Source organism: Fringilla coelebs (genome assembly GCF_963513975.1).
Source record: "Fringilla coelebs genome assembly, chromosome: 23".
Classification (NCBI taxonomy): Eukaryota; Metazoa; Chordata; class Aves; order Passeriformes; family Fringillidae; genus Fringilla; species Fringilla coelebs.
The window spans coordinates 1,416,542-1,432,480 of NC_140049.1; the positions used below are offsets into that span (position 1 = coordinate 1,416,542).

At 58.6% G+C, this 15,939-nt stretch overlaps 2 protein-coding genes across 3 annotated transcripts; one reads left to right on the forward strand and one right to left on the reverse strand.

The window, feature by feature from the left end:
• Positions 1–436: 436 nt before the first annotated feature.
• On the reverse strand, positions 437–5,540 carry LHFPL5 (LHFPL tetraspan subfamily member 5). Of its 2 annotated transcripts, XM_084220707.1 has the most exons (5): positions 5,129–5,538; positions 4,940–5,047; positions 2,092–2,328; positions 1,328–1,360; positions 437–1,071 (listed from the first exon to the last, which is right to left on the reverse strand). In XM_084220707.1, exons 1-4 carry the CDS (start codon positions 5,349–5,351, stop codon positions 1,344–1,346), a joined length of 585 nt encoding a protein of 194 aa, XP_084076833.1. In that variant the 5' UTR covers positions 5,352–5,538; the 3' UTR covers positions 437–1,071; positions 1,328–1,343. The 2 variants fall into 2 exon arrangements, with proteins under 2 accessions (XP_084076833.1, XP_084076832.1); XM_084220706.1 differs by having other exon boundaries at positions 4,940–5,540.
• A 1,696-nt stretch (positions 5,541–7,236) lies between these two features.
• On the forward strand, positions 7,237–8,268 carry CLPS (colipase; the record flags this gene model as incomplete). Its single annotated transcript, XM_084220514.1, has 3 exons — positions 7,237–7,332; positions 7,776–7,898; positions 7,978–8,268. 3 exons carry the CDS (start codon positions 7,237–7,239, stop codon positions 8,110–8,112), a joined length of 354 nt encoding a protein of 117 aa, XP_084076640.1. The 3' UTR covers positions 8,113–8,268.
• Positions 8,269–15,939: the final 7,671 nt, after the last annotated feature.

A 15,939-nucleotide genomic window follows, 5' to 3' on the forward strand; every position in this document is an offset into this window, starting at 1 on the left:
GTTCTGAGTCAGGGGCTCAGGGATGGAATTTGCTTCACTAGTGAACACTCAGTTTTGATTTCCAGAATGAGATAGGTAAAGATTTTGTTGCTGGTGTTGTGATCCATTTTAAAAAGGGGAGAAGAGTAAAAAATAGGACAACTCTGCAGGAATTTTTCCATTCTAAAATACATTTTTCTTCAAGTCTGTCATCTTTCTGCTTATCTAGCCAAAAGTCTCAATAAAACCTTCCCACTTTTTTAGAGGGAAGCATAAAACTGGAAGGTATTTGTTAGAACTGAACTGAATTGAATGCTGCAGGAACCAGCAATTTACAGCAAGTAGAGATGAAAATAATAATGCAGGGTGATTTGGGGCTCTGACCAGGTAATAGCTGCTTTGTCTTCTGCAGAAATGGGCTGTGCCAAGGGCTGCCGTGGCTGGGTGTTGGATGGATGGGAAATGATGGTTTAATCAGATTAATTGGGAGGTGCAGGGAGCTGATGCTGACTGGCACCATCTGCTGTGCTCTGCAGGTGCTGGCCCAGCCCAGCACGGTGGCTTTTGGTTTTGCTGTCTGGTTTTTTTTTGGTTTTTTTTCCCAGGAAAGTGCCCTTTTCCAGAGGTGGTGTTTGATGATTGTTGCTCAGAGCAGGAAACTGATTCAAGGCTCAGCTTGGAATTGGCCTGTCATGGTATTTTTCCAGTAAAAGGGCAACCTGGAATATGGCAGAGGGTTTCCTCTGCCCTCAGGAGAAAAGCACAAAACCCAAAACACTGATATTTTGGTGGTGGTTTTTTTTTCTTTTTAATTCATAAGTAATTTCCTTGAAAGAAGGTGTACAAACCCCCCAAAAAGCAGCAAATTGCCATCCTTGCCCTCTTGTCCCTCCTGCTGATGGACTCAGGAAAAGCTCTTATGTCCATTTTGGGCTCTTTCCACCAAATAAGCTCCACAAGAGCTGTGAGCCAAGAGCAGCCCCATGGGTGAAGAAAACAGCTGTAGAAAATCCACAGAATTTGGTAAGTTTAAGCTTCCTAGAAGAGTTGCTTCAAAGAAAAGGGCTGATGGAAGAAGAGCTCTGGATGTCCCTGGGAACAGAAAGAGTAAGGCAGCTGTTGGGAAACGTAGTTTGACTTCAAATTTTATGCTTCTTTTATTTTGCACTTGGCAAAGGTTTGTGCTTTACCAGCTTTGGGAGGCAAAGCCAAGACAATTTCTTTAACCACAAATAAAATCAATGTGGCCACAGCACCAAAATCAGCTGTCAGTGCTTTGGTAATCAGAACACACCAGAGACATTGTGGATGCTGGGAATATTAAAAATCTGTGTGGGTTATCACTTACATGGTGATCAGCTCTGTCAGTCATTTCCCTCTTCTGCAAAACAAAAAGAGAATTGCAGAGTTAGTGTGTAAAAGTGAAAGGATGAGTGTGTTTTGTTTTCAAAAAGGAAGATGTTTAAAACAAGATGAGAAGAAAGCCCCAGAGGTCTGGGAAATGTAATCTGGGTGATTTTGGGCTCGGAAATGTAATCTGGGTGAGTTTGGGCTCCTGCCTTGTTCTCCATCAGCTTTCTGCCTGCTGCTGGCTCTCTCCCCCTGCAGAGCAGTGTGTGACTGTGGCAGGGATGGAGCCACCCACCATCCACCCAAGCAGCAGCAATGACCTCGATGCCTTAAGGTTTAGCTTTCATATTTTCCAAATTCTGCTCTGCATTGGTATTTAACCCTGAACTTCATATAAAGCATTAGCAGGTTCTCCTCACAGCTCAGTCCCACACAAATCCTTTTCCAGCCCCAGAACCAAGGACTCCGCTGCAGCTGCAGCCCAAAAAGTGCAAACAGCAGGGGATGGAGGAGAGCAACCTGGGAGGGTGGGACTGCATCCCCTGGGGCTGGAACTGGACAATGAACCCCAACGTGGAAATGCACCAAAACTTATCAAAGTGTGAGAACTCCTGACTCTGAGTCCATCTGGGGTGGAGCCATGGCCAAGCTTTGCACTGCCCAAGGTGCATCCTTTGAAGACCTTTTATTAAATCTGCTTTATTCCTTTAACTCTGTGAACGGCTGTGCAGGAGCCTTCAGGAGCAATCCCACCACACCCACCTTTATTCTCCACTTTGAAATCCGAGGGGAGGAGGTTGTCCTGCCTGTTGCCCAGCACGAAGGCCAGGAAGGAGAGGATGAGGGCGTCCAGGATGCCGATGATGCACAGGATGTAAGCCCAGCGCACGGTGCAGGCGCCCAGGGTGTATTTGTCAGTTTTGTCCCCGCACATTCTCCTCACCTCGCTCGAGTCCCAGCCATCAGGGTAGATCAGGCAGCCAATCATCAGCCCTGTAGCTGCAGGGACAGGGGGACACTGAGCTCCTGAGCTGATGATGATGCCCAAGATTTTTAGCTTTTTATGTTTTACGGAAATTTGTAGCTTTGTAGATTGCTGTAGCTTCTAGTATTTTTCTAATCTTTCTTCTCTACCTTTAGGAATAGGAAGCTAACCTTAAAAGCACATTCCTAAATATTGTTTAGTCTTATTCCAAGAAGAGAGCTAACTTTAAACCTTCTCTTTTCCAACCAGAATCTGGACCAGACACAATAAAAATGGGGCAGAAGAAACCCCTGGACTGCTTCCAGAGGGTCAGAGTCCCAGGAATTATTACCTAACCAAGGAACCTTTTGACTGGACAGTGGTGATAAGTGCACTAATCTCCTAACCTTATGAAAATTGTAGAATTACTGTACCACATGTACTTTTCACCATGTTATTCACCTGAAAGCTTTCAGCTAAAGGTTTGTTTTTATACTCACCCCAGTTGGAAAGATGCATTCTATTTTCCAGGCACCAATACTGAAGTGGAGAGAGCAGCTGGAGGAGCAAACATCCTGCTGCAAACACATCAGGGGCTACAGAGCTGTCCCTTAAAGGCTGCTCATCCCCGTGGGCTGTGCTGTGCTGCACAGGCAGGGAGGAGCAGGATCTGCTGTGCTGCCTCCCCACGAGCCAAGGACGTGCAGCACCAACATCTCCTGTCCCAGCGTTGCCCAGGCAACGTCCCTGCTCCCTCTGCACAGATCCCTGGCCCTGGCACTCCTAGGAAATATCAAAACAAATCTGGAATGGCTTCAGTCTGTGTGGGTGGAAACCCTGGCCTAGCACCTTGCAGCTGATTCCAGCTCAGGGTTTGCTAAGGTGGAGCTGCTGTCAGCAGCAGCCTTGTGGGCAGATTAATTCTGCTTGTTCAGCTGCGGTGGTTCCAGCAGCAGCTCCTGCTGTGCCTGCTCAGAGCTCACACACAGCCTTGGGAGCTGCTCCAGCCTGGTCATGGGGTCCCCAGCACCTCAGCTCACCTCTGCCATGGCAGCTGCACCATCCCCGCTGCCAGCAGGTCACTGAAGGGCAGCTCACGCCCCAAAATCTCAGAAGTGCCTTTTTCCCCTGCTCAGAGAAATTTTATTTACTGGACAAGAACAATGCCCAGGCTTGGGGTGAGTTCATATGCAAGGTTTTGGGACATGATTAACAGAGGCCCTTCACATGCTCCATTCCTATGCTGTAAGTAACTGCTGCAGATGTGACTCCTGTGAGAGGAGTGAGAGGAGTCCCTGACTCCTCTCAGACAAGAAACCAGCCTGTGGCAGACAAGCAGGTGTTTGTCCCTGCCCCTCATGGACATCTGCAGCCTCCTGAAATGCACCTTGTCCCACACCTGCGCTCCTCCTCTTCCACCAGCTGCTCAGAAACCAGAACCCCCTTCTGGGGCTGTGGCCTTGTCCTTTGCCAATGTTTGCTTTTCCCTTGGCTTGGGGACAAGCCAGCAGCAAGGTGAGCAGGCAGCTTCCTTGGGCTGCAGGGAGGATTTCCCTTCATGGAAAAGCAGTTGGGTACCTGCATACAGAATAAATCTTGCCTGTAACTAAGAGAGAAATGGGGAAAGTGGGAAAGAAATAATTTCTGTGAAAGTGTGCCCTGGTTCAGAGCAAAGGCCAGGAAATCGATCCTCTCTTAGCCAGCCTACTCTGTAAAATAATTCCTAAAATGCAGCAGTACCTGTCCATCTGGCAGAACTGCCTGTGACAATTTTCTCTTCCCCCATTCAGAACAGCAACAACAAAAAATGGAAAAACCCCAACTCCCACAGCAAAGCCTGTCTCTGCTCCTGCTCCCCAGGAGGCTGAGCTGCCCCAAGCTTCTTATCTAAATCTTTGCTTGAGCTTGATTCTTGAGCTGGGAACTGAAGGAACCGCGCTGCCCCCTCCCACGGGGGCCATCGGGGCTGTGCTCCCGGCTCGCATCAATCATTCAGGAGCAGCACAGGCTCGGGTTCCAGCAGGAGTTGGGTTACCAGGTGTCTCAAGTGCCTCGGGGAGAGATGGGGAAGGCTTGAGAACCGCGGGGATGAGCAGCAAAGGGAGAAAATGCGAGCGGTGGTGCCGAATCAGCCAGCCAGTCCCCTCCTCGTGCTGCATCCTCCCCGTGCGTTAATCCCTGAGCTCGGGGAGTCACTGCAAGGGGCCAGCGAGCTGTGACAGCTGTCACCGCTGTCCGCCCGCTCCGCTCCGCAGCATCCCAGACCCCGGAGAGCGCTCTGTGCCCTGGGGGGGTTTGGTGCTCTGGAACTGATCCTCTGAAGCCTCCCTGCGGCTGAGCAGGAGCAGTGGCGCTGGGAGAAGCTGCCCCAGGCGAGTTTTGGCAGCCACAAGGTTTGGCAGCGGCTCCCCGGGAAGCATCACCCGGCATGCGGCGAGTCCGCTGCGCCTCAGCTGCTCTGGAAGGAGTTTTTTACTAAAAACTCCCCACCGGTAACCAGTAAGGGGGAGCAAATGGCATGGAGGTGACACTGGGGTCTCTTAACCGGCCAAACCCCCATCCCCGGCAGAGTGGAGGGCAGAAAGGGAAAAGGGGCGGCCCGTGGCGGCCCCCCCGCTCCCCGCGCATCCCCCCAGCCCCGCTCACCCGCTGCCAGCTGCATCCAGGCACAGACTTTGTACACGGTGGCTGCGTTGCAGAAGAAGAAGAGGCTGAAGCAGAGGATGGTGCCGATGATGAGGAAGGTGGAGATGCCTACGAAGAACATGGCAGTTTTGAAGGCACTGGAGGGGATGGTGCCGAAGTCCAGCGGGCTGCCCTTGCAGATGAGCTCACCGGTGAGCGCGTTGCCGATGCAGTAGGAGAAGAGGCCGAAGTAGCCGGCCTGCGGCGTGTCGATGCTGTCGCCGATCCAGTAGGGCTGGATGAAGGTCACCACCATCAGGATGGAGAAGCAGAGCGTGAAGAGAGCCCAGAGCACCCCCATGGCCCGCGCATTCCGCACATAGTTGGTGTGGTAGATCCGGGCCGCCTCCTGCGCCGGCAGCAGCTTGGACATGGCGGGGGAGCGGCCCCGGCCCCGCTCCGGCCCCGCTCCGGCCCCGGGGCTCCCGCTCCCGGCCCCGGCCCCGCTCCGGCCCCGCCCGGCGGCAGCGGGGGCGGCGGGAGGCTCCGGCGGCGGCGGGACCGCCCCGGGGGGCGGCGGCGAGACCTCCTCCCACCCGCACCGAGCCGGGGGGGACTCGGGAGGAGCCGGAGCGACCCCGCTCCCGCAGCCGGAGGGGGCGGGCGGTGCCTTTCGGGACGCGCTCCCGGGATGCTCCCTCCCGAGGATGTGCCGTGCGTGCGGGGGATGCTCCCTCGGGATGCGCCCTTCGCCTCCTCCGTGTGCCCTGAGATGCACCCTGGGGTAACCCAGATATCCCCAGTGTGCACCCCACCGTCTGTCCTGGGGTGCACCCTGTGCCCCTGGGCTGTGCCCTGCAATGCCCGCAGGGGTGTCCTCTGCCCCCCTGTGCCCCTGGGCTGTGCCCTGCAATGCCCTCAGGGGTGCCCTCTGTCCCCCTGTGCCCCTGAGCTGTGCCCTGCAATGCCCACAGGGGTGCCCTCTGTCCCCCGTGTGCCCCTGTGCCGTGCCCTGCAATGCCCGCAGGGGTGCCCTCTGTCCCCCTGTGCCCCTGGGCTGTGCCCTGCAATGCCCACAGGGGTGTCCTCTGCCCCCCTGTGCCCCCAGTAAGGCCCTGGGCTGTGCCCTGCACCCTACATCCTGAGTGACCACACAAGTCCAGCTCCTGTCATGGGCACTGCAGCCAGTGCCAGCCCCAGCATCACCCCTGTGGCTGTCCCAGTCCAGGGCTTTGTGGCCATTAATCATGCCCAAGAGCAGCCAAGCCACTGTGGGCATGAAAACCTGTGCTGTTCTCAGGGTTGTTTTCCTTCCATCAGCCCCACTCCCCCCCCAAGCACTGAAACAGAGCAAATATTTGGCAGGGCAGGCCCAAGTGGTGGCCCTTGGGCTGGGGACCTTGGTGGGCTCTGGATCCTTGCAGGGGGCTGTGCTTTCCTGCACGACACGAACCTCCTCCAGCAGGTTCCTTGGGGCCTGTGGCTCCATGTGAGAGGTGGAGGATCTGGTGGCTTTCCCAGAGCTCCTGCTGTGGCAACCAGCCCTCGCTTTGCCCAGGAGCCACCAGCAGCACCCAGCAAGGAGGGCACCCCAGAGAGCTCCAGCTCCAGGGATCCTGCTGCCAGCAGGGAGCAGAGGAGGAAGAAGCAGCACAGGAGTGAAGCTGTCCATTAGGGCCCCTAGGCTGTGTGTTCCCTGCTAGCACCAGGCAGGCAAGGAGACTCCAAGAGGCTCCTGAGGGTGCTGATTAGGTGAGGGTTAATTGGGGGTCCCAGCCCCAGGAGCAGTCGGGTTTCTGGGGGAGAAGGGGGGAAAGGGAAGGGAGGGGGAGGGAGGGAGAGCCTGGGGGGAAAGGGGACAAGAGAGAGCATCTGGTCTGCCTCCCACAGCTTAACAGGGAGATTCAAAGTGGGCGTGGAACAAGACTTGGGTCAATGGGATTACAGATCCATGATAGTGCAGGTGAGGGTCACAGGCTTAGAATAAACCCCACATTTTGGGGGGGGGGGAGGAGGGAGACAGAGCAAGCCACTGAACTAAAATGTAACACCACACAGAAGGGCCATTGTTTTGTGTTCCCTTTGGCCAAAGGAGCTACTAGAGGGCAGGTTGTCATGGCCAGTGGGGACAGTCACCTGGGAACAGGACTTGGGAGCCCTGGCTGCCCAGACATCGCTGGGCCCTTGCCCTGGGCAGTGCAGCAGTGTCCCAATGCCACGAGTTGAGGTGTGATAGGAGCAGCCACATCAGCAGATAGAGATTGTGGCTGGCTATAAAACACCTGCTGGCCCTGTGGCAGGCCCACATCAAGCCCACCATGGCCAAAGTGCTGCCTGCCTGCCTGCTCCTGGCCCTGCTGCTCCTGGCCCCAGCCCTGCTGGCACAGGAGGAGCGAGGGCTCGTCATCAACTTGGTAAGGGGAGACCAGCCCTGTGCTTGGCAGGAGGGTCCCACTGCTGCAAGGGACACACACGGAGGGTTGGAGGTGTCTGTGGGGTTTTCTGGCGTTGTGAGGGAGCTTGGAGCCTGGGAAATCAGCTCTGTAAAGGGATAGGGAACACAGAAAGGGGATCAGACAAGCTCTCAGCTGCTTGAGCCAGCCAGGACCACCAGCCTGGATGGTTCAAAGGGGCTGGGGAGGGAAAATGCTTTCCCTGTGGTGTCTCAGCCCTCCTGTGAGTCCACTGGGTGATATTTTGGGCCAGACTGAGGAAATGCTGCAGAGTGGGAGGTTGGGGCATGGGGATAGCAGTGCTGAGCCTCAGCACCCCCCCAAACCCCGTGGGCTCACAGCTAGGGTGAGAATAAAGGGGAGCAGAGAGGGGCCTGCTGCTCAGGCCCTGCCTTGTGCTGCAGGACACCGGGGAGCTGTGCCTGCAGAGTGCCCAGTGCAAGAGCGGCTGCTGCCACCGGGTCGACGGCCTCAGCCTGGCCCGCTGCGCCCCGAAGGCAGCCGAGTCCCAGGAGTGCTCCCCAAAGGTAGGTGCTGCCCTGCTCCCGGGGCTGGGCGGGCGTGGGGCACATCCCCCACGCTGCACTGAGCCCTCCTTCCCTGCAGAGCATCTATGGGGTCTACTACAAGTGTCCCTGCGAGAGCGGCCTGACCTGTGACGCCGATAAAAGCATCGTGGGCTCCATCACCAACAGCAACTTCGGCGTCTGCAAGGACCGCCGCGAGTCCCGCAGGCGGTGAAGACCCTGTGCCCCTCCATGCTGTCCCTGCCACCCTGCCTTTCCCCCTCTCCTGGGCCTAGCTGTGGGAGAATTTGAATAAAGACCAGCTTCTGCCGAGTTGCAAGGTGGCATTTTCACTCAAGCCAGCTCCCTGTCACAGGGACAGCAGGGCCAGACAGTCCCTGAAGAAGCCACCTGGACACGATGGCTTTACCTGTGTGTGTGTGCAATCATCCAACAATCTGGGCTAGGCCAGCAGCAAGCTGTGGGCTGAGCTCTGCCCGAGGTGAGTTTTAAAGAGGGGAGGCAGAGAAGGGGAAGGTGCAGCAGCCCCAGGATCTGAGGGAGCTGCTTGGGTTGTGCTGGCCTGGGTTTATTTCCTGCTGTGGCACAGATGTACCACAGCAGGCTGAGGAAGAGGAGGCACCTGTCTGGCAGAGCTGGAGATGAGGGGATCATCAGAGAGGGTGTTCTTGGCTTCTCCAGCGCAAACTTCACCCCGTGTTTTTCTGCCCCTGGGGATCACAAGAACCAGGCACCCACAGTGCCACTCCCCACTGCCCCGAGGGCTCTGCACCAGATGGGGAGGCCACAAAGGCTGGGGGCAACCCCTGGCAGCTGAGGAGGTGCTGCAGGAAAGTTTATTTCCAGGACAAGGGTGACTGGCAGCTTGAGGATCTGCACCTGCAGAAACACCAGGGACACATCTGGGAGGGTGGCACAGCGTGGGGGAGTCCCCATTGTTGAAGGGGACATGAGGGGCAATATGGGGACCTGCTGGCCCCTGCCAGTCTGGCTCAGAGGGGCTGCAAGAGGAGAAAATTCTGAGCTGGATTTTAAACTTGCGGCGGGTGGTTAAAATCTGGAGGGTCTTGTTCTCTTTGTCGTGGTGGTCCTGGCAGGAGGCCACCAGATCACTGGGGCAGGGTGAGGTGTGGGACAAGGGATAGCTGGGGACAGGGATGGGGACAGCAGCCCCTGTCCTGCAGCAGCCAGCCAGCCCCAGGGGACCCGGCACACGGGGTGTCTCCCTGGATCCCCATCTCTGCGGGGTCCCCAAGCAGTGGAAACACCTCGGAGGGGCTGGGACACCCCCGGGGAGCCCTGCCCGCCCCGGCCGGGCTCTGCGCTCCCGGCAGGGGCAGGATGTGAGCGAGCAACGCCCGGCACCGGCAGAGGGCAGCGGCACCGTGCCCACGGCCCGGCAGGGACCCCGGCCCGGCAGGGACCCCCAGCCCAGGGCAGGGCAGCCTTGGGGGTCCCTGGAATGTCCCCCCAGCTCTGCCACCCCTCGAGCGCTGCGCTGGGCGGGAAGGGGGGGCGGTGATGTTTGGGGCAGGGCTGAACTCTGGGGAGCTGGACGGGGGTTTTGTGGTGTCCCCGTTTTTGTGGTGTCCCCACGCTGGCAGAAGGACGATGGGGGCACCAGAGAGGTGCGAAGAGGGGGGTTGTGCTGAGGTGGGGTTCGCATAAATCCCCTTCCTCCCGCCCCATCTCAGCCCTATATTTACTGGTGAAGCCGCAGCTTTGTTTTGGCAGCTCTCGGCTGGTAAATATTGGCTAGAACCGAAAAGCAGACGCCTGACTCACGGCGTCTTAACAAACACAGGAAGGGGCCCCTGGCGCGTGTGGGGTGCTGGCAGCTCGGGGGACAGGGGGACCCCGGCAGGGTGGGGACAGCCTCAGGGCAAAGCCCGGGCTGAGCGGGGCATCCTTGAGCAGGAGGGCTCTGCTGCAGCCAGGGTCCCTGTGGGGGACCTGGGGGGGAAGGAGGGGTACGAGCTTTGGGGTGCCCCTTCCTCCTCCCCTGCCCTGCACAGGGTAAAAAGCAGCGGGGAACATGAGACTGAAGGGAGCGAGGGCAGCCCGAGAGCCTCCCCCCGCAGCAGGATTGCCCCCACATTGTCCAAGCCCATCCCCTCCGGCTCACCCCAGGGGTGCCCCACTTCCCAGGGAGGTGTGTGGCACATCCCCCCGCCCCGCTGCCCCCTCACCCGCCCTGCCCGCTGTTACCGAGGGTACAGGATGTTCTCACCCAGCCCAGCTCCCCAACCTCTCCCCGCCTCTCCCCCCCTTCCGCCAGCCCTCGGCCTTCACCTCTCCTCCTCTGCACTGCTTTAACCCTTTTTTTTCACCCCCAGACATCGCCTTTTCCTCTTCTTCTTTTTCTCCTTCTTGATTTCTTTTTAATTTCTGTGCAGATGCATTGAAACTCCCTCTCTGCCCGTTCCGGGGGATCCCTGCACCCCCAGCTCGCTGCAGCTGCAGTGGGGTGCCCACCCAATTCCCAGCTTTGCAGACCCCCCCAGAAAAGTCCCCCCCACTGCCGGCTTTGCGAAACACTCCAAGGAAAACGTGTGCGTGTGTGTCTGTGGGTGTTTGCTCCTGCACCCTCCCCCTGGGGCACCGAGGCTGCCAGTCCCTGCCCCAGGAGGGGGAAATGTGGTTTTTTTGGGGGGCTGAGCAGCCCCTGCCCCCCCCCCCGGTGGAAGGGACAGGCAGCAGCCCTGCAGCTCCAGCTTAGGACCGTGATTTCAGCGGGGGAACACCCCCGACACAGCCTAATTAATTCCATGTCCCCACGCACAGTTTGGGGACAGTTTGCTGCTCCAGTTTGCTGCAGCCTGGGGTGAGGATGGGCCTGATCCTGCAGCAGGGTCAGAGGCACTCCTGGGCTTTGGGTTGGGGGGCCCAGGGGGGGCTTTGGGGCAGTTCAGGGCAGTTTGTGCCTGAGGGGCTGCCCAGAGCCGTCTGGAGTGCACAGAGGTGTTTGGGGGTGCACGGAGGCACCCGGGGCTCCCTGGCTGCTCTTGGCTCTGGGTTTGTCCCCCCCATGAGCCTTTACCCCTGGTGGTGCCCAGGACATGGCTGGGGGTGGCTGGGCCAGCCCGAGCCCCTCTCAGGGTGTCCCTTGACCACAGCAGGATCCAGAGGGATGAAACACATCCCTGCAGGGTGTGGGACACCCCAGGCAGCACCGGGGATTTGGGGAATCCCAAATCCTCTGGGAGATGCCCCAGTGTGCCCCCACCACCCTCTGCTGGCCTGGCACACCTCAAGCTGTGCCTGCAGCAGCCAAACCTCTGTGGCAGCTCCAGTCGTGGGGCACAGTGGGGTGCAGACCCCAGCTGCAGACCCCAGGGATGCGGGGGCCTGATCCTGTGACTTAGGGTTTTCCTAAATCTGGGCCAGGTTTTCACTGTCCCAGGGAGATGGCTTTGGGATGGTGCTGGCGAGAAGCCATCCTTCAAGCTCTCTCTGGAAGAAAAGCAACCTTTCTAGCAAAAAGAAAAAAAAAAAAATTCATGGAAAGCTCTGGTTTGCCTCCCCTTGCCAAAACCAATTGTTGATGATTTTTCACGGCTGCTTTGGCTTTGCCTTTGCCTGTGACAGAGGGAACAATGTCAGACATGCTCCTGTTTTCCCACTCTGATTTTTTTCCCCTGAAGCTGGAAGAGGGGAAGGATTAGACTGAAGGACAGGGACCTATCCCAGGCAAATATCAGCCCCAGGGGCTCCCAAACCTGGCACGAGGACCTCAGCCTTTCCTCCACCCTCAGGGTTGGCCTTGGGGCTGCAAGTGGGGTCTCTTGAAGATGTCCCCCCAGAGCTGCTGAGGGCTGAGGACTGCCCAGCTCAGGGCACTAGTGGAGGCTGCAAGTGGGACATGGGGATGCAGAAATGGCCCTGGGAGGACATCCAGGCACCCACACACCTCTAGAACCCCCCTGATGCTGTTCACCAGGGCACGAGTGGAAAAAATCCTCATCCTGAATGATTTGTGCTGCTGGAAGCAGAGCACTGCAGGGAGGTGGGGAGGGCAAGGAGGGGATTTTGGGCTGCACCAGTCCGGGGAGATCTCGAGGCTGGGTGCCCTGCAACAGCCAGCTTGGGGGAAGTGCTCCCTGCAGCTGGGTTCCCCTCAGTGGGTATTTTTAGCCTTAAATTCCCTGAAGTGCTGGTGAGCTGGGCTGGGGGAGCAGACCGAGGTTGAGGAGGGGAGGATTTTGGGGAGGGGAGCACCTCCGTGACATTGCTGGGGATTCACTCTTGGGGGGTGCTAAAGGGTGTTGGGGGGATGCTGGGGGGATGCAGGGGGTGAGGGGGGATATTGGCAGGGATGTCGGGGTGGACATGGGGGGAACAGGGAGGGGATACTGGAGGGGGATATTGAAAGGGATGATTTGGGGGGGGGGGGGGTCCTGGGAGGTGCTGAGGGAATTTTGGGGGGGATGCCAGGGGGTTCCTGGGGGTTCCTGGGGGTTGCCGGGCGGTGGTGCTGGGGGCCACCCCGGACCCCCCCAGGCTGGAGCCCCGAGCGGGCCGGGCCCAGCCGCCCGGCGGGCCCCGGGTGGCCCTGGCCGGGTGCCCCCCCGCCGGCCCGGCGCTGAGTCAGGCTGTTCCCGGCGCTCCCGGTACATCGCGTCCCCACGCCGGGCGCCTGGCACGGCGCCCGCCCGGTGCGGCTCCCGGCAGGGGCACGGCCCGCTCCGGCCCCGCCGGCTCCTCCGGCCTCCCGGGCTGCGGCTCCCGGCACGGAGAGCCTGAGACCGGCCCCGAAGCCCCGGGAGCTGCCGGCGGAGCTCCGGGGGGCGCCGGCCCCGGTCCGCTCTGTGCCCAGCCCTGCCGCCTGTGCCCCCAGCCCGCGGCTCTCCGGGCGCCCCGCAAGCGCTGGGGCACCTGCGGGCGATCTCCGGGGGTTCTTGGGTCTCGGATCCGTCTGGCAGGAGCATCTCCATGGCGGGGCACAGCCGAGGGTCCCGGGGGGGATCCATCCCCCCGTCAGCCCTGCCCCAGCCCCGGGCAGAGGCGCCAGCTCGCACCCCCGCCCGGCAGCCCCAGGCACCCCCAGGCATCCGCCCTCCCCGGCGGAGGCTGGTACAGTTCGTTACGTCCAGACCGGAATGTACTTTGTGTTAGAAGTGGCCACAAGCCAGGAAGGCAAAGCCGGACTTTATTTATCCTCCCTGCTCCGGCCCCGCTGCTGCATCCTGCCCTTACTCGTGTGGGGCTGGATCTCCGGCAGGGCTGGGGGAGCCCTGGGCTCTGTCCGCCTCTCTGCTGCTCATTGCCAGCCGGGGAAGGCAGCGATTTTCCCCTTTTCCTCAGAAGGGAAATAATCTGGGAAAATATTTGCGTCCTTTCGTCGGGTAAAAGCTGTCCCGGTGTCTGGAAGGAAGCGCCGTGAGGAAGATGGGAGCTCAGGGATGGATCTAGGATCAGGGGAGCCTCTGAGGGAGGTGCCCCTGTCTGCTGGCTTGGGGGCTTTTTGCAACAAGGGCCAGGATTTGGGCCACAATCTGGTAATTTATGGATTAGGAATAAATGCACCTGGAAAGAACCACTGCAGGGCAGGGCAGGATCAGGCCCGTGACAGAGCAGGGACTTCCCTGGGGGTCCCCACGTGTGAGGGGGATGTGTTGGCCCCTCGGCTGTTAAAAAGCCGTGGTGGGAGCCGTGAGTCCAGGCAGAGAGGGGGAGCCTCGGGAGGGATCAGAGGGGTTGCCCCTGTGTCTGGGGGCTGGCCGATCATTCCGCACCCGGGGGAGCATCCCCCCCTCCGGCCTTCCCGCAGGGACATCGGAGGGGAATGTCCTATCTCACACAGAAAGCGGCTTCCCAGCTGCTCTGCATCCCCGGCCTCCGCAGTCCTCATGCCAAGCAGGTGGTCCTGCCCTGCTGCCCCATCCCCCCTTGTCCCCACGTCCCCGTGTCCGTCCATTCCTGGAGCTCGGCTGCACCCACAGCCCGTGGCAAGGACACGGTGTTCCGCTGTTCCCTGCCGCCTGTTGTGCAAGCCCTGGCTGCACCTCCCATAAACACCCAGCTCCCCACCGCCACGGCTCCTGCCCCGCTGCCCCCCGGTGCCCGCGGCAAACGGGGCACCCGAGGGGTGCACACACCGCGGGTGAGGGGAGGTGAAGCCACGGCACCCAAAAAAGCTGCTTTGATCCCCAAAATGGGCAATGGTGGGCTGGGTTCTGGGGGTAGGGTGGGTTTGATCCCCCTGCCCCGGGACCAGCGGTTTGTGCTGCTACACGCGAAAGGAAATGGAGAGAAAAGAGAAAAGCCACATCCTCCACTCTCGAGAGACTCACTGATGTGGCTCTTCACAAGGTGGAGGGACTCCTCTCCTCCCCACGCTCTCCAGGCAGATTAACGCCGGTTATTTTTAGCAGAAGACAAGGATGAATAAAAATATCCCCTGCTTTATTTTAATTATTTTTTTTCTCTCTCACCTCGCACGAGCAGCTCGGGAGCCAGCAGGGCAGGTGCCTTGGCTTTGCTCCCTGCTTCCAGACTTTCCCCAAGACTCCCTGTCCTTTCGGAGCTGGGCTCGGGGCTGGGGCAGGACATGTGTGGCCAGCTGGAGGGCGAGGGGGAACAAGCAGTACCCCTGGCAGGCGTCACAAAGCCACACGGGATTATTTATGGAACAGATTTCCTCCAGGTTGTGTTACAGGGGTGGGGGTGAACGGGGCAGACCCCAGCACCGGGCGAGTGGAGGGTTTAGGACATCTCCCCACCCAGGAAAGCAGAGTGAGCTGAGGGGTCTGGCCCTGGCAGAGCAGTGATTTGGAAGATGTCTTTTATTTTCTAAAAAGCCAACTCTGATCTTTATTCCCATGCATTTTTCTGGGGGTGCTTTCTATGCAAACAAACCAATTTATCATTTTTGTAGAACAAGGACCGACCAGGCTGACCCCCCTCGTTGCTGCCATTGGTCCTGTGAGGTTTTTCAGGGTTTTGGTGTTATCTCAGGGGCCTGATGGAATTATGCTGTGGGTTTTCCTGGTATTGCAAACCCACAGTATCTCAATTTTGTTTTTTAAATGAATATGTAAAGCTCTTGGAAATTTAAAGCCGGGAGGGAAATGTTTGAAACCAGATGCAAGATTCACCCGGGTTATTTTAGAGGGGGATAAATTAAATGTCATTAAAACAATTTTTTTTTTTTCTTTTCTAAAGTGGGCTTTAATTTTCACTCTATTTCTGATGAGTGACACCAATGTCTAAATTACAGCTGGGGCAATGAAACTCAGCATATAGAGCAGACCTGTGAGAAAGCACCCACCAATGCAGCGCTGCCTTCAGCCTGGCCCTGAAGGTTTTATTGGATCAGCCTGTGGGAACGAGGGCGCAGGTTGGGAGCTGTGGGCACTCAGTACAACACAAACCTGCTAAAAAAAATGACCACTTTATAAAAACACTCAGAGATGTCCCAATTTAAATCTGCCCCCAAATTTTGTTGCCCCCATTGGCTCAGGCGCTGCAGCAATGAGCAGGGATGAGATGTTTAATCACAAAAGCCCTGATTTCTAATCTCGGGGCGGGGGGGGTATTCTTGAGGCAGCTCTTGACAAAAATCTTAATTCTTTTATCCCGAACTGGAACATTTCTCCGTGTTCCAGCAGCCGCTCTGTCCGCCAAACCCGCAGCTCTGTCCCCAGCTATGAGGCAATTTTCACTCTCCAGCGCGGTGCTTCCTGTACCTCCCGGAGGAGCTGCGAGGGACTGGGCTGCCCCTGGGCAGCTGGGGGGAACGAAGGCACCTCCGGGGCACCTCGGGGACACCTGCGGGACTGGGCTGTCCTTGCGGGGTTGGGACAGCCCGGGGGCGAGGAGCGCTGCGCTGCATGGAGCTGAGCCCCGGGGCATGGCAGGGGGTCAAGCAGCCCGGGGCCCTTCCCGGGGCGGGCTGTCCCTGTCGCTGTCCCTGTCGCTGTCGCTGTCGCTGTCCCTGTCGCTGTCGCTGTCGCTGTCCCTGTCCCTGTCCCTGTCGCTGTCCCTGTCCCTGTCGCTGTCCCTGTCGCTGTCCCTGCCCCTGTCGCTGTCCCTGTCCCTG

Excerpts from the sequence above, each read along its gene's own strand:
- LHFPL5 (XM_084220706.1), bottom strand. The coding sequence starts at position 5,351 with ATGTCCAAGCTGCTGCCGGCGCAGGAGGCGGCCCGGATCTACCACACC. Across the intron at positions 2,329-4,939 it reads CTGGATGCAGCTGGCAGCGG|CTACAGGGCTGATGATTGGC; the intron begins GTGAGCGGGGCT and ends CTGTCCCTGCAG.